Source organism: Rhinatrema bivittatum, unplaced genomic scaffold (assembly GCF_901001135.1).
Source record: "Rhinatrema bivittatum unplaced genomic scaffold, aRhiBiv1.1, whole genome shotgun sequence".
Classification (NCBI taxonomy): Eukaryota; Metazoa; Chordata; class Amphibia; order Gymnophiona; family Rhinatrematidae; genus Rhinatrema; species Rhinatrema bivittatum.
In genome coordinates this window covers 1,802,261-1,826,386 of record NW_021821488.1, presented here as the reverse complement: position 1 = coordinate 1,826,386, position 24,126 = coordinate 1,802,261, and the positions used below count along the sequence as shown (strand labels likewise).

At 44.7% G+C, this 24,126-nt stretch overlaps 1 protein-coding gene across 3 annotated transcripts in view; it reads right to left on the bottom strand.

The window, feature by feature from the left end:
- LOC115082694 (ubiquitin carboxyl-terminal hydrolase 47-like) overlaps positions 1-24,126 on the bottom strand; it is a 134,866-nt gene that overhangs the window by 5,332 nt on the left and 105,408 nt on the right. For all 3 annotated transcript variants that reach the window (XM_029586891.1, XM_029586889.1, XM_029586890.1), the window contains 3 exons: positions 19,180-19,317; positions 15,947-15,984; positions 12,875-12,933 (listed from right to left, as the gene is read on the bottom strand). In XM_029586891.1, the coding sequence (XP_029442751.1) occupies positions 12,875-12,933; positions 15,947-15,984; positions 19,180-19,317 (235 nt within the window). The remainder of the gene's footprint in view (positions 1-12,874; positions 12,934-15,946; positions 15,985-19,179; positions 19,318-24,126) is intronic.

The window sequence follows — 24,126 nt, the reverse complement described above, 5'->3', positions numbered from 1 at the left end:
GGATAGTAGAAAGACTAGGGGGCACTCCATGAAGTTAGAATGGGGCACATTTAAAACTAATCGGAGAAAGTTCTTTTTTACTCAATGCACAATTAAACTCTGGAATTTGTTGCCAGAGAATGTGGTTAGTGCAGTTAGTATAGCTGTGTTTAAAAAAGGATTGGATAAGTTCTTGGAGGAGAAGTCCATTAGCTGCTATTAAGTTCACTTAGAGAATAGCCACTGCCATTAGCAATGGTTACATGGAATAGACTTAGTTTTTGGGTACTTGCCAGGTTCTTAAGGCCTGGATTAGCCACTGTTGGAAACAGGATGCTGGGCTTGATGGACCCTTGGTCTGACCCAGTATGGCATTTTCTTATGTTCTTATGTTCTTAAAGGTTATGTCCTCCGGTGCCTGGACATCCAGACGGTAGAACCTGGAGAAGGTGTGTAAAGAGGACAACGTAGCCACCCGACAGCATCTTGGTAGGCGACAGCATCTTGGTTTCTGCTCAGGACACTGCCTGGGCCCTTGTAGAATGAGCCTTGTAGAGGTGGAGGTTTCCCTGCCTCTACGTAGGCCGCCTTGATTACATCTTTGATCCAGTGGGCTATAGTTGCTCGTGAAGCCGCTTCCCCCTGTTTCTTTCCGCTGTGAAGGACAAATAGGTGGTCCGTCTTTCGTACAGATTCCAATCTTTCCAGGTATCGGACTAGGAGTCTGCCGACGTTTAGATGGTGAAGAAGGCGTGAGTCTTCAGAGTCCTTATGTTCGTCTGGAGATGGCAGCGAGATGGTTTGGTTTAGATGGAACTGAGAAACCACTTTCAGTAGAAAGGAGGGGACAGTGTGTAGCTGTATGGTTCCTGGTGTGAACCTGAGGAACAGTTCTCTACAGGATAGCGCTTGAAGCTCTAAGATGCGATGGGCTGAACATATTGCCACTAGGAATGCAGTCTTCAAGGTCAGGAGCCGTAGCGACAGACCACGTGTATGTCTGAAGGAAGCTCCTGCTAGGAAGTCTAGTACTAGATTGAGATTCCATAGGGGCACTGGCCACTTTAACGGTGGTCGGATTTGTTTGACCCCTCTCAGGAAGCGGGAAACATCTGGATGGGTTGACAGACTGATGCCGTCCACTTTGGCTCTGAAGCAGGCCAGCGCAGCCACCTGAACCTTGAGGGAGTTGAGAGACAACCCCTTCTCAAACCGTCCTGCAGAAATTCCAGGATCATGGGGATTTTGACTGTCCGCGGAAGGATCTCGCAATCCTCACACCAGGCTTTGAATACTCTCCATATTTGTATGTAAGCTAGATGAGGGAAGAACTTGCGTGCTCGGAGCAAGGTGTCAATCACTGCCTTAGAGCATCCGCTCTTCTTCAGGCGAGTCCTCTCAATGGCCAGACCATAAGAGAGAATCAAGTCGGGTCTTCGTGGAGGATCGGTCCTTGCCAGAGAAGGTCCCTGTGTGGAGGTAGGCCCAGAGGGTTCCCCGCATGAAGTCTTCGCATGTCTGCGTACCATGGCCTTCTTGGCCAGTCCGGGGCCACTAGAAGTACTAGCCCCCCCCGGTGCTCTATCTTGCGGATGATCCCGCCCAGTAGTGGCCATGGGGGAAAAACGTACAGCAGGTCTTCCTGTGGCCAGGTCTGGATGAGGGCGTCGATTCCCCGCGATTGTGGTTCTAGTCTGCGGCTGAAGAACTTGGGAACTTGGGCTTTGGACCGGGTTGCCAGGAGGTCCATGGCTGGGGTTCTCCAGCTGTTTACTATCAACTGGAAGGCTGTGGTCGACAGCGTCCATTCCCCTGGGTCTAGCTTCTCTCTGCTGAGGTAATCTGCAGAGACGTTGTCTTTTCCTGCGATGTGGGCGGCTGAGATCCCTTGTAGGTTTGCTTCCACCCATGCCATGAAAGGGTCTATTTCCAGAGACACCTGTTGGCTTCTGATTCCTCCCTGGCGGTTGATGTAGGCAACTGTTGTGGCGTTGTCTGACATGACTCTGACCGATTCTCCCTGGAGTCTGTGGCCGAATCGTAGGCAGGCTAATCTGGCTGCTCGGGCTTCCAGTCGGTTTATGTTCCATCCCGACTCTTCCTTGTCCCACTGTCCCTGGGCGATCAGTTCCTGGCAGTGGGCTCCCCACCCTCGCAGGCTCGCATCCGTGGTGAGCAGGATACAGTTCGGTGGGGATAGGCACCTGTAGCCACCATTGGAGCTGGGTCCAAACCTCTGCTGGTAGCTGGAGGTGAATGGAGTAGTTCTGGGAATTCTGGTTCCATCATGACAGTAGGGAACGTTGTAGTGGGCGCATGTGGGCAAGAGCCACAGTTTGCCCATGGGTTGACATCATGAGGCCGAGGACTAGGAAGTAGTCCCATACCCTGGGGCGAACATAGCTGACCCATCAGTTTCCTTCTCCTTGGGGAGGGGAAGGACAACCTTGTCTTCTTTGGTGTCGAACCGGACACCCAGGTACTCTAGCAATTAAGAGGGCTGCAGGCAGCTCTTGGTTGTGTTGACGACCCACCCGAGATTCTGCAGTATTCTTGACTCTGGTGGTCGCTTGGTAACTTTCCTCTGGAGATTTTGCCCTGATCAGCCAATTGTCCAGATATGGATGTACGAGGATTCCCTCTTTCCTCAGTGTTGCCGCCACTACCACCATGATTTTGGTGAACGTCCGAGGGGCAGTAGCTAGTCCGAAGGGTAGCACCCGGAACTGGTAATGATGGTCCAGTATTGCAAAGCGTAGGAAGCTCTGACAGTCTGGATGGACCGGGATGTGGAGATAGGCTTTGGATAGATCCAGGGAAGTCAGAAATTCTCCCGGCTATACTGCCCTTATGACTGAGCGTAGGGTTTCCATCCGGAAGTGTGGTACCCTCAGGTAGCGGTTGACGTCTTGAGGTCCAGGATGGGCCTGATCATTCCCTCCTTCTTGGGGACGATAAAATAGATGGAATAGTGACCAGATTTTGTTGGTGCATGGGCACTGCAGTTATCGCCTTTAGGCTGAGTAGTTTTGTCAGTGTGGTTTCCACTGCCGTCCTCTTGGAGAGGGAGTGGCACGGTGATCTCACAAATTTGTCTGGAGGGATGCTGTGGAAGTTCAGATAGTATCCCTCTCGAATGATTGTTAGGACCCACTTGTCCAATGTTATCTCGACCCATCTTTGGTAGAAGAGGGTAAGTCTGCCCCCTATGACTTCTTCCTGTGGAAGGGTCTGTTGATTCTCATTGTGGGGTGCGGCCGGGGCCTGTAAATGAGCCTGCTCCCCTCTTGTTGTGTCTGTTCCGAAAGGACTGGCTCCTGCCTGTGGGGCGAGGTGCCTGGTAGTATGTGTTCTTGTATGGTCTGAAGCGCTGGGCTCTTCTGCCCTTGGTTCTTCGGGGGGAGGAATGCTGGTTTCTTTTGTTCCTGTCCTCCGGTAAGCGAGGTACTGGAGATTTACCCCATTTTTTGGCTAACTTCTCTAATTAGCTTCCAAACAGTAGGGATCCTTGAAAAAGCATTCTCATGAGGTTCGTCTTGGAGGTCGCATCGGCTGACCAATTACGGGGCCATAGTTGTCTTCTGGCTGCTACTATGGTGGAGACGCCCCTGGCTGAGGCGCGCACTAGGTATGAAGTCACGTCCTTGAGGAAGGATATCGCCGGTTCTAATGTTTCGGCGGTTGTGGTTGCATCTCTGGAGAGAAGCAAGCAGGCAAGTGTCACAACGGCGCAGCAGGAAGCGATCTATAGGGTCATTGCTGCAACATCAAATGACTGCTTAAGGATGGATTTCTGACGTCTGTCCTAGGTATCCTTTACCGCAGCTCCTCCTTCAACTGGGATGGTAGTAAGCTTAGAGATTGCGCAGACCATGGCGTCCACTTTTGGAAACTGTAGGAGTTCTTTGGCCATGGGTTCCAGGGTGTATAGGGCTTCTAGGGCCTGTCCTCCTTTGAAACTGGCTTCCAGGGCGTTCCATTCCAGGTCAATCAGTTGTTGTACGGCCCGCAGCATTGGGAAATAGCATGAGGCCTGACGGAGACAAACCAAAACGGGGTTCGTCTTTGGCTCCGCTGTGGTACTCACGGCTGGAATGGCCAGTGTCTTCAGGGTCAGAGACACAAGAGCTGGTAACTCGTCTTTGGAGAAGAATCGCAGTATGGTTCAGTATGGTTCCATCCCTGGAGGGATTTCCCCTTCCTCCAGGGAGTCAGTCTCATCCCCCGAGGTGTCTGTGTCCCCTAAGGGGAGGCTTTTGCTTGGATGGGGCACGCCTCGGGAGGTCTGAGAGGTGCTTGGTGGTGGAGACTGGGACTGTGTCGCCGGCAGTACTGATTGCGCCTGGACAAAGGTTTGCAGCCCTTTGAAGAACTCCACACAGGAAAAAGTCCCTAGGTCCATATTGAATCCAGTGGAGGCCCCCGAGGTGCCCCCCTGTGTAGGCGCCGAGTTGGAGATACAGAGGCCTGGGGTACTATCATTAGTGGATCCGGAGCCCTCTACTGGCTGTGGGGAGCCTTGCTTAGGTTCCCCCTGAGCCTCTTTGCACTGCAGGCATAGGGCGGAGGCCACGTCAGGTTGCGCAGCTCTCAGGTGGCAGGCTGGGCAGAGGGCTTGTCCCTTGATCTTCTTGGCTGGCAGTGCCATGACTTGTGCGCGTGGAGTGATTCAAAACTCGTCTGTGTGCGCGCCAGGAGGCTAAGTTGTGCGCTCCAGGTGCATCAACGATGTGCGTGTGGGATGCGTGTGCAGGTTACCACTTTGTGCGCCTGGGCGAGATGTGCGCGCCACTGTGCACACGGGCCTAGTTGTGCACTCGGGCCATTTATGCGGGCTGCTATGCGCCCGGCACCGTTGTGTGAGTCGCTGTATGCACAGCACCGTTGTGAGCGCCGCTGTGCGCACAAGTCGGTTGTGCGCCCGGCTCGCAGCTGTGCGCATGGCTCGGTTGTGCGGGCAATACGGCAGTCAAGGGGGGGGGGGGAGGAAATGGTGCCGGCGACCAAGCGGACAAGATGGCAGCCCTCCCGGAGGGTCTCCACGTGTGTGGACCCTTGCACCAGATCGGGGTCTAGCTCGGACAGAGCTGCTCAACCCAATTTAACAGATGCCGGATGGGATGATCTGTGCAGCTATTTGAGCCTTGGAGATCGGAGACTTAAAATAAGGTTTCTACCTTACCTGGTCTCGGCGTTTCCTGGTCTCGTGCCGGGCAGTCTCCGGCTGCAGGGGGGGGGGAGAGAGAGAGGGAAATACCTTCACTGCCGTGCTCGGTTCAACACCAGCTGCCTCTAAGCCACCCTGGGGGCTAAGTCCACGCCGGGAGCTGGCTACCGAACCGAGGCTTACCTCTGAGGGATCTCGGAAATCACCTCAGGAGTTCTCGACTGGGGGAGGGACCCTTAGGTATCACCACATGAGAGCGGGGCTCGTCTTCTTGAGGTAAATTTTCTAACACTATTCTAGTGTGTGTAGTGTCCCTATTGCTTTAGGAGACAGAGAAATACTGAAGAGCTAAGCTTCCTGCACGGGTATATGTAGGCTGACGTCAGCATTGAAATCTGACTCCATCTCCCATCTGCTATCAGGAGTACACTATCCCCATTGGTCCTGAGTCCATCTGCCACATGCTAGAAAATGCTCTCTTTTTCACTCCTCCCTTACCCATACCCATTGGAAGAACTGAAAAATGTGCTTAATTGTTATTGCTGTGCTATTGTAACTTTGTACTTATATGACCATGTGCCTATGTAATTACAATCTACCGATGGTAGACTGATAGCTTCTGTTACAGTGCTCAATTGAAAAAGTATGATAAACGATGATCAGAAACAGGTTGGGACAACTGAATCCACTTGGAAAAAACTGAACGCATTATTTCAAGTGGTGAAATTGCTGACATTTGTGCCTAATACAGTGGCAAAGATTATACATTAATTGAGCCATTCTGAGGATTTTTTTTTAGAAATAAAGTGTTGAACATCTGTAAAGACTTTGAAGGTTTACATATGAGAGAGAAACCAGCCCATTGGAGGTTAAAAGGAGCAGAGAGAAAGAGTTAATGTGAGAGTGTAACAGGGAATGTGGAAGGAGGGGGCATCATGTTGGCGGGGAAACGGGAGAGGTAGAAGGTAGGAATTGAGAGAAATTTTCTGTAGTAAATAAGAAATACATGAGTGAGGCATCAGGAAGGATAAAGCTCACTGGTTGTGTCTTGATCCCTATCTGTCAGCTCTGGTAAAAATGTAAAGAGAGCGATTGGCTGACAGAATCAGAATAATAGTGCATACATCCCTAAGTGAGGGGGTCTTCCCCAAATCTTTAAAAAGCAGTGCTTAAATCGCTGCTCAAGAATCCTCATTCAATCATGGGATTAGGAAGAACTATTGACTGGTCTCTAACTTGCTGTTTTGGGGCAAGGTGATGGAGACAATGGTATCATTGCAGCTGTGTGATTTCATGAAAGATCATTCCCTACTTAAGAAATACCAGTCTGTTTTTGTTTTTAAACTTCAGTACAGAGACTCTGTTAGTATCATTACTAGATGGGGTGTATTGGGAGACTGAAAGAGGATTAAATATAGTAGTAGTTTTTGACACGGTCAATCATACCATTAAATTGTTGAAAGGCCTGTAGAAATGGATGAAGACGTTTTTGAATTAGAAAAGATTTGTTCTAGATTTTGGGAATTTTTTTGGGGAGTTATATTCCACTTTTCAGCCACTTCAAAGCGCATTACATTCAGGTACTGTAGGTATTTCCGTGTGCCCAGAGGGCTCACAATTCCTATATGGGCTACCACAGGGCTCAGTTCTTTTGCCCTTCTTGTTTATTCATTTTCAATTATTTATTTAATTTTAAATTTATATGCTGCATTATCCAAGGTCCTAAAGCATCTTACAATCGAACATTCATAAAAACATAGAAATAAGCATTTAAATTCTAAAAACAGGCCTTGGACAATCAAATGTAATAAACAATGAATGAAGACTATAGTGCTGTATGACAGAAACGGTGGTAAGTTAATGATATCTGCTAATACAGCATGTTACCCAGATGGCAAATTAAGAGCCTTCTTAAACAATCAAATACATTATATGATGAGCAGAAACTGTAATGCTACATGACACATACAGTGGCAAGAGCATAACAACTGCTAATATAGCATGTTTCCCAGATGGCACGTTGGAAGCCTACTTAAACAGGAAGAAATTCAAAAGCTTTATATAGGTCTTAAAATAGACTTTCTTATGAAGTGCTAATGAGAACTGATTCCACCAGGTTGGACCCATTACATAAAGGAATCTTACCCTGGATTTGACAAGCCTGATTAAATGAGGGTGAGCTAAGTCAAGAAGGCACTGGGCTGCTGATTTAAGATCCCTAGAAAGTCCATAAATTTTGAACAAGACACTGATGCTTACGAGTATAACATTAATTATGGCTTTAAATACCATTGTTAGTACTTTAAATTGTACCTTCTATTCAACCAGTGACCAGTGCAGAGAATATAAAACAGGGGAAATATGTTCAAATCTTGAAGATCCAGTAAGTACCCTAATTGCTGAATTCTGGATGACCTGTAAAGCCTGTATCATATAGATAAGGACTGAATTGCATTAACTCAACTTCATTATTATTAGAGATTGCAGCACCGCTCTAAAATCAATGGGTTCCAAATATGGCTTAAGTTTACACAACATTCTTAGCTTCCAGAATAATTGTTGGACTATTTTCTTAACGTTAGATCTGAATGATAAATCAAAATGTAATGCTTGGTTGGCTGTGGGAGATCCCTGCAACTGGCTGCACTTACTAGAGATGAGCTTCGTTTTTTTGTATCAGGAGGTATTTCGGTTTGGGCGCTTTGTCGAAAATTTCATTTTTCGGCGCATCGTTTTTTGTCAGCACGGATCAGGGAAAACAAGGCGAAAAACGAATTGAAAAAAAAAAAAAGAATCAGAAAAAAACCACCACAACCCTTCAATTTTACTTTCTTATAACCCCCCCACCATCCCGATCCCTCCCCAAGAATTACTAAAAGCCCTGGTGGTCCAGCGGAGTCCCACAAGCGATGTCTCCCTCTCGGGCCGTCAGGCTTACCACGAATCAAAATGGCGCCGGTGCCCTTTGCCCTTATGATGTCACAGGGGCTACCGGTGCCATTGGTCAGCCCCTGTCACATGGTAGGAGCAATGGACGGCCGGCGCCATCTTGTGCTCCTACCATGTCCCCAAGACTTGCCAAAAGTCCCTGGTGGTCCAGCTGGGGTCCTGGAGAGATCTCTTGCACCTCGGGCTGTCAGTATTCAAAATGGCACCGATAGCCTTTGCCCATACTATGTCACAGGGGCTACCGGTGCCATTAGTCGACCCCTGTCACATGGTAGGAGCACAAGATGGAGCCGGCCGTCCATTGCTCCTACCATGTGACAGGGGCCGACCAATGGCACCGGTAGCCCCTGTGACATCGTAAGGGCAAAGGGCACGGTGCCATTTTGATTCGTGGTAGGCCTGACGGCCCGAGAGGGAGACATCGCTCGCGGGACCCAGCTGGACCATCAGGGCTTTTAGTAAGTCTTGGGGAGGGATCAGGATGGTGGGGGGATTGTAAAAGTAAAAATGAAGAGTTGGGGTGGGGTTGTTTTTTTTTAAATAAGTGTGCTCCTGCCCCCCGCACTAACCTGAAAAACGAAAATCCGTTTCGTGGTTTGGGTCCCCCGTCGAAATTGCCTAATTTGTGATAAATGAATGCACTTATCTAGCACTTACCCCTGACACTCACATGGCATGGATGCCACCACTTTCCCTCTTCAGGTCCCCTAGGTGCACCTGGCCCACACCGAACTAAATGAACCCCACAGCAGAACAGCAGTGGCGCCGACAGATGATGTCAGCACGGGCTATGGGTTTAAACTCCAGCCGCGCTTCCAGCCGGTACCTCAGCAACAGGCCCCTCTGTATTTCAGTATGTGTTGCTACTCATGTTCCTGTGCCTTGCCTCCTTGTCTCTTGCTGTTTCCTTGCCTCCTCATTGCTTTGTCCTGCTTGTGCCTTGTCCCTGTACCTTGTCTTGCCCTGACTGCCCTCTCTGCCTGACTCCCGGTAATCACCTCCGCTTGGACCTGACTACTCTCTTACCTACTGCCTGGTACTAACCTCTGCTATGGACACTGACATCTCCTTTGGACTTCCACCTGCCCCTGGACCCTGTCTATTTGCTGCCAGTTTTGACTCAGCATGTATCCTGATTACATCTGACTGATCCTTATGGGACATTCACCTAAGTACTGCCAGCCCCTGGAACCCAAGGGCTCAACCTGCAGCGAACAGAGCTGGTATAGGTGAAGCTCCAGCTCCAGTCCCAGTAAGAGCGAGTCCACAAGTTGTCAGTATGGACCTAATGGGTTCACCTGCTAGGCTGCATCAAACACACCAGAGCCCAAGGGTTCACATCCGTGACACAGAATCAAAAGTTACCCCAAGTTCTTAACTTCCTTAATGAAAGGGATAATACAATGCTGGAAAGCGATGGACGGAGGATAGGCAACCTTTGAAAATCTACTTATATTAACTCAGTTTAGAAAGATTGAGTGATAATCTGTTACAATTTAGACAACTTTTGATTGCATTCATGTAGATGAAAATTAGATCAAGAGTGGTTTTAACATCAGCAGCAGCTGATAGGGGAAAACAATTGTATTGCCAGCATACAGATTTTAATATATAGTCCTAGACCAGAAAGTAATTTACAAATTGGCCTTAAAGAAATATTCAATAAAGTGGTTATCAACAGAAGAGCCCTGAGGCACACTGGTTGAAAGAAGGTGCCATGAAGAAACATTCAAACGACATCTCACCTGTTGTCTATGTCCGGATAGATAATTATGGAACCAGAACAAAATAGTACCAACAAGGAGGAAGCTGGAAACTAAAGGCTAGTTAGCCTTTCCTCTGTGATGGGAAAATTAATGGAGAGACTGCTTAAGGAAAGGATAATGAGCTATCTGCAATCCAATGGGTTATAGGATCTGAAACAACATAGTTTTATCAGCAGAAGGTCCAGTCAAACAAATTAATTGACTTTTTTTTTTAAATGAGTGACTAGAGAATTGGATCAAGGAAGAGCAATTGATGTGGTTTACTTGGATTTCAGCAAGGCTTTTGATACGGACCCACATAGAAGGCTCATAAATAAAATTAGAAGCCTGGGAGGGGGTCCCAAGATGGTAGAATGGATTACAAATTGTCTGACTGACAGATGCCAGTGAGTATTCCACAGAAAGAAGAGTGATAAGTGGAGTTTCTCAAGGATCTGTTTTGGGACTGGTTCTGTTTAATATCTTTGTGAGTAATATTGCAGAGGGATTAAAAGGTAAAATTTGTCTTTTTGAAGATGACACTAAGATCTGCAACAGAGTGGACATGCCTGAAGGAGTAGAGAGAAAGAGAAATGACTTAGGAAAGCTCAAGAAGCAGTCGAAGGTTTAGCAATTGGGATTCAATGCCAAGAAGTACAGAGAGTCATGCATTGAGGCATGATAATCTGAAGGAGCCATATGTGTTGGGAAGACTGATGTGCACGGACTGGGAGAGAGACTGATAGTGTCTGATGATTTGAAGGTGGTGAAGCAATGTGATAAGGTGGTGGTTAAGGTCAGAGGGAGGCTGCATAGAGAGAGGCATAACTAGTAGTAATGCCCCTGAACAGTTCATTGGTGAGTACTGCATTCAGTTCTGGAGACCTCATCTCAAAAAGGATAAGGACAGAATGGAAGTGGTCCACAGAAAGACAACCAAAATGGTGTGGGGTCTGCATAGAAAGCTATATGAGATGAGACTGAAGCATCTTAATATGTTGTATACCCTGGAAGAGAGGAGAGCCAGGAGACATATGATATAGACCTTCAAATACCTGAAAGGAATTAATGATGTGCAAAAAAAACCCAAAACAAATTTCTTCCGATGCAAACAAAGCTGTAAAACTAGAGGTCACAATATGAAACTTAAGAACAATATTAGGAAATATTTCTTCATGGAAAAAGTGGTGGATCGATGGAATGTCCTCCCAGAAGAGGTGGTGAAGAAAAGAATGGTAATGGAATTTAAAAGGGCATGGGACAAAAACAGAGGATTCTTGCTGGTTTGAGAATGGAAAATGAAGATTTGAGGTAACTTTTCTGCTATACGTATAATTTACATATATGCTTGTGGTTGGCCTGCACGGAGCAGCAATTGCTACTACCCTTAACAGAAGGCAACATTGCTCTCCACACCACGCCCCTTTTTGAAACAGAGTGAGATGCACCACAACGGGAGAAAAGCGCGCATCTGAGCAGCTTTTAAAATTTGGTCAGTGCGCACAAGCCAGACTTGTGCGAGCATCCGCTCATTGACACATGCTCTGGGCTTTTAAAATTCACCTTTAATAGTTTTAACTCTATGAATAAATAGGTCCAATTAAAAAACTCTGGATTGTAGCATCATGTTATCAACTTAGTCTTAGTCATCATAACTAATAGGTAACTTAGCTCTAGTCATCTTGTAAATTGTGTGTATATATATATATATATATATATATATATATATATATATATAGCCTATTTTGTATTACATTTCGTTATTGTATTTAATTACAGCCTATTTAGTATTACATTTTGTTATTGATCGTTGGTTATTGATCTGTTCACATTCCCTGTCAAGCGCTAATTTAGTGTAATTCTCTGTTTATTGTAAACCAATGTGATATCACCACTGAACGTCAGTATATAAAAACTGTTAAATAAAATAAATAATAATAAATGTTTAAGAGAATTCGAGGTGAAAGGCCAATACAATTTCCCATAGTCAATTTAGCAGCTTTGGGGTCTGGTTTTAGCATTAAAGTCTTTAGACAAAAGACAGGCTTTTCTTTGTCTCCTGAAGTAAGAGTTGCCATATATTTGTTGGAGCTCTTCTGGGATATTCATGAGTTAAATCTGCATGCATTGGAGACCCAGTGTATGCATATTTATTTTATACATATTCACTGTGAATATCCTGAAAACCCGACTGGATATGGGGTCCCCAGGACAGATTTGGAAAGCCCTGGTTTATGGAGTCTGGCCAGACCATATGGAACAAGATAACTTTATTTATTTATTTATTTAGTTATTTTATACACTGTCGTTCCAAGCGAAGATCACAACAGTTTACAAAAGTAACATTCATCTTTTAGGTCATTACATACGTTGGTGTAACATGTTGGTATAACACATGCTCTGGTTAAACACATAGGGGTACATTTTAAAAAAACAGCGCACGCACCAGGCGCAAACAAAAGTACGCTGGATTTTATAAGATACGCGCGTAGCCGCGCATATCTTATAAAAACCGGGGTCGACGTGCGCAAGGGGGTGCACATTTGTGCAACTTGCGTGCGCCGAGCCCTGCGCGCGCTGCCCGTTCCCATTTCGGAGCGGCCTCAAAGGGAACTTTCCTTCCACCGCCCCGCACCTTCCCCTACCTAACCCACCCACCCCCCGGCCCTATCTAAACCCTCCCCCCTTACCGTTGTTGTAAAAGTTACTCCTGCCTCTGGCAGGTGTAACTCGTGCACGCCAGCGGGCTACTGGCACGCCATCTCCCGACCCAGGGGCTGTTCCGAAGGCCTCAGTCGCGCCCCCCCCCCCCGGAATGCCCCGAAAGTTGCACCGCCCACCCGACACGCCCCCCTAGCAAAGCCCCGGGACTTGCGAGCGCCGCCGAGCCTATGCAAAATAGGCTCGGCACGCGCAGGGGTGTTTTAAAAGGGTTACGCGTGTACCTTATGCGCGTAACCCTTTAAAAATCTACCCAATACTTTGGTATGAGACATTTTGGTTGGATACATATTTTGGTATGACTTATACTTACATGGAAGGCGTGCAGATTGCTGATATTTCCGATGGTACATCAGTAGGTAAGCAGTCTCACTGTCAGAGAGAGAAAGAGTGAGAGGAGAAAATATTTATGAACAGCAAAAGGCAAGCAAATGAGGAAACCTTTAATTAATTTCACAATGTAAATTCTCTAACAGTAACTAACTTCTGCTTGGCTTTGTGCTCTAACAGTAAACCACTGCATTTCAGCTAATCCCCAGGAGCCTCCACAAACGAAAGATTGCATGGTTTGTTATTCAAGACATACATTGTCATACTCTTCAATAAACCACCAGAGTAGATAAGCCAAGGCAGATTAACTTGGCTCTTGTATTGGTTCAGTTTTAGTCAAAGAAAAAATAAGCCACAGAAAATTACCCATTTAAAGGTGAAAAGGATTCTGAGCCAGAGTAAAACTGAATGAGGTATTGTTTTAAGAGCCTGCAAGCCCAGGTCTGTGCCAGAGACAAAAAAGCATATGATCTATTTTCTAAGAGCAGCAGAGGGAATAAGTTAACTGGCAAAGTTTAGGTGGACAGTCCCTACCAACAGGCAAACACACAGCATCTCTAAATCTAGCCTATCAAATTTTATCTGGTTATCTTTAAGCACATTTTCCAAGCAGCTAGGTTTTCAGCTTAAAAGTCACTCAGATCTAGCTGGTCAAAATTTGACCAGCTAGATGGAGGAATCAGTGTTAACTGATTAACTCATGAATTCACCCTGGGAACACCCCTGAAACTGACCCCTTTTTTAACCAGCTAACTCTGGCTGCCTTGTGAATTTAGCCAGTAAGTGGGAGAAAAGTTTTAAAAGTGCAAATTTAATCAGCTAAGTCCTAGTTGAACCTTTTGAAAATCTACCCCATAACCTCTTAGTGACCAGAAAGGAAATCTGAATGGCTAGTAGTAGACCGCAGCATGAGCTGTAGCAAGCTAGAACATAAGAATAGATATAGGAACTGACAGTACTTAGAGGATTTGACAAAGGACAAAGTTACCTATTAATCCTCCTGGATCTATCAGCTGCTTCTGATACAGTCAACCATTCCATCCTCCTCGACAGACTATCTGAAATAGGAGCCATGGATAATACCCTACAACGGTTCTCATCATATCTATCACACAGAAATTTCCAAGTAATGTTCAACAACAACTTCTCGAACAAAGTAAACCTCAACACAGGAGTTCCACAAGGATCTGCCCTATCAGCAACACTCTTCAACATATACCTTCTCCCAATTTGTCACACACTAGAACGCCTAGGCCTGACCCACTTCCTATATGCGGATGATATACAAATACTGGTCCCTATACAGAATACACTGGAAGAAACAAATGATAGAACAACCATCTATCTCACAGAAATCAAACAGCGTCTAACCGACCTAAAACTCATAATAAACATAGATAAAACAGAAATAAACATCCTAGACAAAAAAAAAATCAACTCTCCCATACAACCACTCAAAACGGAAAACCCCAAAACATTAATCTCTCCAGTCACCCATGCTCGAAACCTATGAATCACCTTAGATAACGGACTATCTTTCAAAATCCACATAACTAACAAGATAAAGGAAGGATATCACAAACTACTCACACTCAAGACGTCTTAAACCCTTCCTTGCACAGGATGATTTCAGAACAGTCCTGCAACTTCTCATCTTCTCCAACCTAGACTACTGCAATGCCCTACTACTTGGCCTACCACTTGCTACCATCCGCCCACTCCAGATCCTACAGAACACAGCCACCAGAATTCTAACACGAACAAAAAAACATGAGCACATTACCCCAACTCTCATCTCACTACACTGGCTCCCAATAAAATACAGAATAGACTACAAAGTACTAACAATCCTGCATAAAATAATCATAGGTCATCAAAACAACTGACTAAGCAAATCCATCGACATCCACGCTCCAAAACAGAACCTATGCTCAACGAATAAAGGCCTCCTCAAAATCCCTCACGCCAAAACCACAAACCTGAACACAACCTGTGTTCACACAGGTTGGAACTCAATACCAATCGAAATAAGAACTCAACCAAACATTAAAACCTTCAAGAAAGAGCTGAAAATCTGGCTGTTCACCAGAGCCTACTCAAACTCACCAAATCATCCGTACTACCAGACACCCACGCAACCCAACACCAAGAAGAAATCTCCATCCCTCGATCAACAAAATAACATCCAACATTCGAATACCTAAGACACTGTGCAAATGACCTCACATCGCATATCTAACAACCTCTTAATTATACCTTGAACCTTGAAACCCCTGCTGTTACTGACCTAACTGTATAACTCATCCAAACCATACACCTTTCCTTTCTGCCTTACTCATTAACCCATTATACGCCTTAATAGAATATGTTGATTGTAATAACACTCAAACCCTGAAATTGTAATCCGATTTCAAGACAATCTGTTGTGATGATGTTCATCTAATCTTTTTTTCACGATTACTGTAAACCGTTCTGAAGGCGAAACTGAATAATGGTATACAAAACACGTTAAATAAATAAATAGATAGATAAGAACATAAGAAATTGCCATGCTGGGTCAGACCAAGGGTCCATCAAGCCCAGCATCCTGTTTCCAACATAGGCCAAACCAGGCCACAAGAACCTGGCAATTACCCAAGTTACTGAAGGACAGTCACTGGCCCATAGGAAGCCTAACCCTTACAAATGAGTGAGAAGAAGGGACTGACAGGGACATATAAAGCACTGAGACTGGGAGGGAATTAAAAACTGAGCCCTAGGGCTGGTATAAAGAAGTGAACAACTGGAAAGAAGGAAGCAAAACTAGGGCCGAGTGGAGAAAAAACAATGAAGTTAGGAAAGAAGAAGTGAAACATGGTTTGGAAGCAATGAGAGACAAAGAACAAAGAGAATCCAGTGTGAGATGAGAGTAAACAGGAACTTGAGAAAAAAGGAATGAAACAGACAGGTTGAGGATAAAAAACAGCAAATTAAAATGAGCAGCTGGCTGTGGACTATACGGCAAAACTAGCTCCTTCTGTTGTGGCAGACACCTAACCTCGGTAAGAGATAATACCTGGTCCTTGTATCAGATGAGTTTGGTTCTTCTTTAATCTGCAAAAGTAATAATGACACGGTGAATAAAGACATTTGTATATAAGCAGGTGTTAAGAGTTCTGCCCTCTGCGTATCGTACAGCATTGCAGAAATATGTTTGGAAAGTAGCAAAAAAGAACAAATTGGCCCATCTGGTCTGCCCAGTCGCAATTCTTCCATTTTAAGTAGATGAACACACAATTTCCCATACTCAACCCAATACCTGCTCCCTATCCCTCATGCCATCTACCTGAACTTTCAATCCTTTTTCTACCGTTACCCTCCATATTAGCCCCAAGCATGCCCAGAATGTACCTAAGTATTGACCTCCACCACCTCCACCACCTAGTCATCTTTCTCTATGATTCTTATCAAACCAACACTAAATCCAATATCCAGGTTGCCATCTATGTCCTATTGCCAAGCTTTCTAACAATCTACACAGCTACCTAAACTAGCAAAGCCATTGTCCAAAACATCCAGCCTTCCCATGTTTATTGAAGTTTGGGTTTTAACCACGCTCACTCCACATAGGTAAATCCTATGCCTTTTTGGAAGCCGCCTTCTTGGAAGCCCAATGCAGCCATACCATTGCTGTAAGTGAGGGTTGTAATCTCTGTTCTGTGTAGGTTACCCCAATCTTGGAATCCTGATACAGTCTTGCCACTGCCATTTGGGTCACAACCATAGCTCCACGCAGGGTATCCAAATGCCTTCTTGCAAGCTTGATTAGCCATACCACAGCTGTTAAGGTCATAACCACCAATCAAAGCAGGTTACACCCAGCCCCATAGGTGCCAGTTCTATTGGTGCTCTGGGTCTTTCAGCACCCATGACCCCATGTCATCTCTTCAGCCTCTCCCCTCCTCTCAGCAGCCAAAAGTCTGCGAAGAGCAGACACGGGAGGAAAATCTGATACTGAGGGTTCCCAAAGTACCCATGGAGCTGGCACCTATGACTCACCCTGCACCTATTAAACATTTTACTGCTGAATCCTTATTTTGGAAACTCTTTAAGCATCCTTCCACCATTGTTCTGAACCTCTGGGAGAAGCCACAATTATCTCACACTCATTGAATCTGATTGGTTCATATGGGCTATGCTATCCCAGATGGCATCCCACAAGCATGAGCCTGCAAATCCAATTCCATGGGCATGATGTACTAACATAGTTTTCCCATTTTGTGTCTATGGGAAAATTGCTTGGTGTATCTGGTCTCTGTGAGGCAACTGTGCCACTGCTGCTCTCAAGCTTACAGGTAACTTGCAGGGGAGCAGCTCAAGAATTGGAAACACAATTATCTAAATAATATGGTAAATGATCTAGAGCACAGGTGGCAAACTCCGGTCCTCGAGGGCCACAAACAGGCCAGGTTTTCAGGATATCTACAATGAATATACATGAAATAGATCTGCATGCAAAACTATCTCAGGCATATTCATTGTGGTTATCCTGAAAACCTGGCCTGTTTGTGGCCCTCGAGGCCTGGAGTTCGCCACCCCTGATCTAGAGGGAGGATCATAGTTTGCTGGGTATATTTTTTAAATCTTGCACAACATACATAAAGCATGGCTTTCTTTTATGTGATCATGACAAACCTTAATACTTACCAAATAGCCACATACATACAAATGTAAACAGGAAGAGCGCACTGCCTTTTTAAATCTACACATCCTCCTCTTCTGTATTTTTTTAAATTTCTTTACAGCATACAAATAGGAGGGAATCCGAATTTCATCAAGTTGTTATGGTGACCTAGCTATAGTATTGTCTCAATATCTTCATACACTTTGATGCAGCAGCATCTGAATGAATGTCTCAGCGTTATATTACTATATTCATAATAACATAGTAATGATGGCAGAAAAAGACCAAATGGTCCATCCAGTCTGCCCAGCAAGTTCTTATAGTAGTAACTGTTGTTCCATGCTGGTTACCCTCAAGTCTTATGCCTTAAGTTAAGAGTAGTAATATTTACAATCAAAACCAGGCAACTGTCAAACCCATAACAAAATTACTGCTAGCAACATCTTTATGGGATGACCAACCTTCTTGATAATTCATACTATGTTGCTTGAATGTGCTTTGCTTTTGGAACGGGCCATGGAAGCAGTCCTGTGCTTTTTCCTTAATGTCTGTGCACCAATATCCCAAACTGTAAAAGTCAGGGCCCAACATTGGCTGTCATCTGAATCCAATTCCCCTATTCCTCCTTGCTGTCGAAGCAGCGAGCGATTTTGCAGCTGCATTCAAAGCATCAAGGCTAATTGGTCAAGGGTAGTAATCCCTATGCCTTCTGTTAACAGTAGTAACTGCCACACTGTGCAGGTTACCCCCATGCACTCTTTTCTTCATTTTCTAGCTTTAAGCAATCCTCAGCGTTTATAACAGTAAATTAATTCAAAGGGGTTCTACAGCCAAGCCCAAAAACCAAGCTCAAAGCAGCATTCTGTGAATTATCAAGAAGTCTGCTCATCCCATAAAGTTGTTGCTAGCAGAAATTTTGTTATAGGTTTGACAGTTGCTTGGTTTTGATTGTAAATATTACTTCCCTTAACAAAAGGTTTGGGAGTAACCAGCACAGAGCAGCATTTACTACCTTAAGAAACTTACTGGGTAGAATGGATGGACCATTTGGTCTTTTTCTGCCCTCATTACCTTGTTACTATGAATAGGGATAATATAATGCTGAGTGTCTGATGTGGGCAGGATCCTAAGTGAACCTCCTAGCCCAATGCAAGGGCTCCTAGTTGACTCCATGTCATCTGATTAAGCTGAGCTAATCCTAGTTTTATACTACAGCATCTATGGACAGGCAGTACAAACTTTCTAAGAAAAGCATTTCTATGAGTACAATATATATGTGAAGCAAATCCAGGACCTGCTTGGCCTAGTCAGCTGACAATGCACTAGTTAGTAACCCAGTCTATCATGGATGACCCTAGTTAAAGGAATAGAGTTACTACAGGTTTCTCATGGACGGCTGCAGTGGAGCCAGGCAGGCACAGTCTGTGAGAATCTTCATGTTTCTAGTGGCCAGCAAGCTAGAAACTCATAAACTTTGTACACTAGGCCTAATATATCTTTCTTTTTTGACAGGGCCAGGGAATATTGCTGCAGAAAACATATATCAAATTTGTGAGTAAAATGAAAAATGGTTCAGAAATTTTTGGAAAACATAACTTAATGTCATCACCCAAAATCACCATTACCTTGTATACAGAAGCATCATTAAAGTTGTACCACTGATTATCCTCAAACGACTTTATCTCGGACAGATAATGACCACCTCTCATTCCTCCCAAATGGTGACAGATTGCAAAGAGATTGTACCTCTGTTGGATGACTTTCTGCAGGAAAGGCAAGAGAAGACTGCAGGTCACTGGCTGGTACACTGGAATTGTTCAAAAACTTTGCCTTGGGCAAATGTACATGTAAATAAATAAGTAAAAAAGATAGAAACATTTCAGTATTTTTTTTTTAATTCTTTGGGGAGGGTAGCACAGAATTTATGCCTCATTAATTGTCTGGTTCTGTCCTTTAGGCATCACACTTTGTCCCTGGGAAGGTTTTACATTTACAATGTTTATCTATTTATTTATTTAAAGGCTTTTATATACCGATGTTCATGTGCTAGTACATATCGCGTCGGTTTACAGACAACTAAAGTTAGAAAATACATCGAACATGTTGTTACAAATAATGAGGCGAACTTAGTAAAAGATTATAGAAAACCGAAATCTAGTCTTACATCTATTACATGTAATAAGAATTATAGATAGAATCAAAAACTTAGATTAACAGCAGACTTAGTAAGCATGAATGGTGAATGTAACGACGTGTAACAAGGCAAAAGTCTTGAGAGCAATAAGATATAAATCGGGAATTGGTATTACATCTAGCGTATTAAACCTGAAAAAATGAAATTAACATTGGAAACAGGTCCTGGAGAAGTCAAACATGGTAAGGTTGAAGGCCTGTACGAGTTGAGATGGTGAGGAGATGAGGTTGTTGAAACCTTTAAGTGTCTAGTATAAATCACTCAAACTGCAGATCCTCATCAACACTTTTCTATATACTTACCTGATCTGTGGACAAATTGTGTTAAACTGCAGCTTTAACATATGATAAAAATAAAAATCACTGCTATTTTTATAGTTAAGTAGAAAGCAGCTTGAAATCTGCAGAGGGAGATTAGAACCAATGTTAGTGTTTTACCATTCATGTGTCATCTCCTTCTCTCCTATTTTTCCTGATTCTTGTCTCCTATATGAGAATAAGGGTAGAAGTACTTACATCTATTCTTTTGTTGGCAATGTTTATATCACGATTTATTTCCATTGTTTCATTATTTTGTCATGCCCCTGATCATGTGAGCTACACAACTTGAACACAACAATTTTAAAGCTTTGACATCTTTAAATGTAAAGCATGGGGCGGGGGTGCAATTTTCAAAGCATTTTGCCTACGACAATAATCTCTCTGAAAATTGCCCGCCCTCAACGCAGCTAAAAATTTTAGTGGTATGGAACAAGCTGTGGACTTTTAGCTGCAGTGAAAGAAGGCGTTCCCCAAGGCATGTTTAGGTCGAGGGAGGAAAAACATGCACGCAAATTGCATTTTCAAATCCACATACGTATCTTCCCTACAAAGTTCTACCTATAGAAAAAGCAGATGAAAGTGACTGTGCAGACTGTGCATGTGCAGTAAGCATCAAAGCAAAAGTATATGCGTACTTCCCCTTTGAGAAATGGTGCAAAGACTGTGGATAAAAAGCACTCACAGACTTTGCATCAATCAGAGCAGTGAAAAAAGAGAGAAAAGGGGAACAAACAGAAAAAGAGAGCTGGAGGTTTTACCAGGGGATGAGGAGAAAGAGAGAACTGGGAGGGGAGGTCAAGTTGTGGGAGCAGAGACAGGGAGAGTAAATTGTGGGGAGAGGAAGAGGTGGAAAGAGAAAACTGGGAGATGGTTGAGTTTGGGGGGTGAGAGCTAGGGGGTCCAGCCTGGTAGGGAGGACTGAGGGGGTGTCAATCCTGAAGAAGTAGAGAGTCAGAGAAAGGGGTCAACTTTGGAGGGGAGTTGAAGAGAGAAAACAAGCCGAGGGGAGTGGGATGGAGAGATCAAGACTGGGGAGGGTTTCAAGCCATGAGGAGAGGGGAAAAGAGATGAAGAGGGTCAAGTCTGGGAGGGGGGAAAGAAATGGAAGGGATTGAGCCTGGGGAGGAAGAGAGTGAACTGTAGTATCAAAACTGAGGAGGAGTTTGCATGACAGGGCAGAGATCCTATGGGGTGGGAAAGGGATAAAACCTGGGGGTCAGGGGCCAGGCCTTCCAGAACACTTCCTCTATACAAGAATATACAATACATGTACAATACACAAACATTAACTATTCATGGGAGCTTCATTATTTCTGTTGCACTCGGCAGTCCATGGCACGGGGCCGCCATTCTTACTTCCAGCCCTAACCCATGATCAAGCTTTCTCAATGCCACAGCAGACATTCACTGTGTCCAACTGGCCCAACACACTCTGCAAGAACATGCTGCTGACTCCAGCTCGGGCTGTCCCTAGGTGTGCACCCGAACAGCTTCAATTTAATGGGCCCGCAGCGGGAAATCTGTGGCGCTTCCTGATGACATCAGGAGCTCCTGCTTATTTAAGGCCACCTCTGCAACATTTCCTTGCCTCGGGAATAAGTTGACTTCTTTTGAAGTGCGTTTTGCCTTAGCGTTCCTGTTTGCTCCGTGTTCCTGCTTGTGTTCCTGGTTTCCTGGTCCTCATCTTGGCAGTCTGGTTCGTTCTCTTAAGTATTTGTCTTCTTCGTGGTCAGTCTTCACCCTTCGTTTCCTAGTCTTCAGTGTCTTCTATCCTGCCTATGCTGTTCCTCGCCTCCCTTCTGCCTCTCCATTCTTCTGTGTTCCTCAGATGGATCTCTGGCTTGACTCCTACTTGGACACCAACACTTATGGATCTCCTACTACCACTGACCTCTGCCTGCCACGGACCAATGCCAGATTTCGACTCCGCTGTTATTCCTTCTACCTTAGACCCTGGCCTGCAACTCTATAGTCTCAACTGATCCTCACCTCGTCAGCAGAGGCCTGCACTTAAGTCCAGCTGGCCCCAGCACCCAAGAGCTTAAGTTAAAGGGAATGAGGGCTGGTATTGGTGAAGCTCCAGTTGGGCCTTTGCCTCAGCCAACTCTACCAGCTGATGGTGGGGACCTGCAGGGCTCCTCCCTGCAGACTGCACCAAATCTACCTTGGTCCAAGGGTTCACACCCGCAATACTTTATATATAAAATGTATATTCCGTTTATCTAAACTACTAGACAGATTACAATGAAGCATACATAAAAGCATAAACAAAGAATCATAAACTAACATGTACAACACAAAATATAATCATTCTAAAAACAAAACAATAAAAACTTCCTATCAGATAATGAAATCAGACCAGACTAAGGACTAAAAACATAAAACTAAATAAATGAAACTAAAAAACACAAAGAAAAAATATAAAGTAATTCCTAAAACTTAAAATCTCTAAAATAAAATACTGCTTCCTTCACAAAAAAATCAGTGTAACTTTAAATAGGCTGTTCTGAAATCATTTTTAAGCTTACAAAGCAATGAGTCAGTTTTAAAACAGGGTGGTGACTAGTTGTCAAAAGCCTGCTTGAACAGATAAGTTTTTAGAAACTTCCCTAAATTTTACAACAGAAATTTCAGATTTTAATTTCAAGGAAGTTCATTCCAGAGAGAAGGACCAGAATAAAAAAGCCGCGCTCTGGATTCACAATGCCTTACCTGGCAAACAGAGGGAATTTCTAATAGCATCTGAGAGGCAGATCGTAAATTCCTCACCGGTTGATATATCTTTGGAATAGAATTAAAATGTACAGGAGCTAGGCCTTGGATACACTTAAAAACCAATAAAATGACTTTGAACTTCAATCTCCAAATTATCGGAAGCCAATGCAGGAATTCCAAAAGAGGGATATGATTGTAAATACTGCAACCTGAAATTAACTGGGCTGCAGCATTCTGAATGAGCTGGAGTGCTCTTGCAGGTGAATTTTAAAAGCCTGGTGTGCACTAAATCCAGGAGATATGGGAGTATGTCTGGCCAGTGTGCAACGCGTGATTTAAAAAGCAGCCCATGTAAATGCGCATCTCCTGGTACACGCACAAGTGAGAGAGAGCCCAAAAAGGACGTGGCGTGGTCTAGACGGGCCATTGGCGGGACATAGGTATTCTGGGACTTTAACATCTAATGTGCACATAAGTATTTACATGCACAAGCGAGCGCTGGGGTCCCTGCGCACAAACTTTACTACTGCTGTGGATAGCATGTAAGTAATAAAACAAAACAAAAAAACTAGGCTAGTCAGCGGGTTTTAAGAGTTGGGACTAACAGGTGGAAAGGGAGGCTAATAATCTAGAGGGGATTTGAAATCCTATCCCTGAACAGGGAACAAACTGGGAAAACTAGTAATGGTGTCAGCATGAGTCCTTATAAAATTCCCCCATTTATGTGGTAGAGGCGGCATTTGTTCGCACATGCCTGCATGCATATAAAATTGTGCGCACATATACACGTGTTCAGCCTATTTTATACCATGTGCGCATATATGCACGTATGTTATAAAGTGTCCACGTCCTTTGGCGATAGACGGCATACACATATAAGAAAATTAACTGTTGTGCCTTCTCTTGCTGTCCCCTCCCCCCCCCCAGGCCTTCTTTGAAGGTAGAGGGGCAAACAGGAAAATGAATACCAATGCTGCTACCCAGTGGAGACAGTCTGCACAGGTCCACCTTCCTCTGCAATCAAGAGCAGTGTTGTTTCCTGGGCCACAAGAAGAATCATCAGCCTCCCCCACCAGTCAGGAGCAGAAACAGGAGCATGGCACACTGGCTATTAGAAGGCGCATTTCCCACTTAGAATGGTTGACAAGAGGCAGCGATTTCGGAGGAGGGAAGGCACCCGGAGAGCTTTGCATTACCATTTCCTGGTTTCCTGTGGCAGCTACCCCGACGTCAGCGGGAGGGGCCGAGAGACGCAATAAGAACAGCGTCCCAGAGGTACCTGAGTTGCAGCGATTTCGGAGGAGGGAAGGCACCCGGAGAGCTTTGCATTACCATTTCCTGGT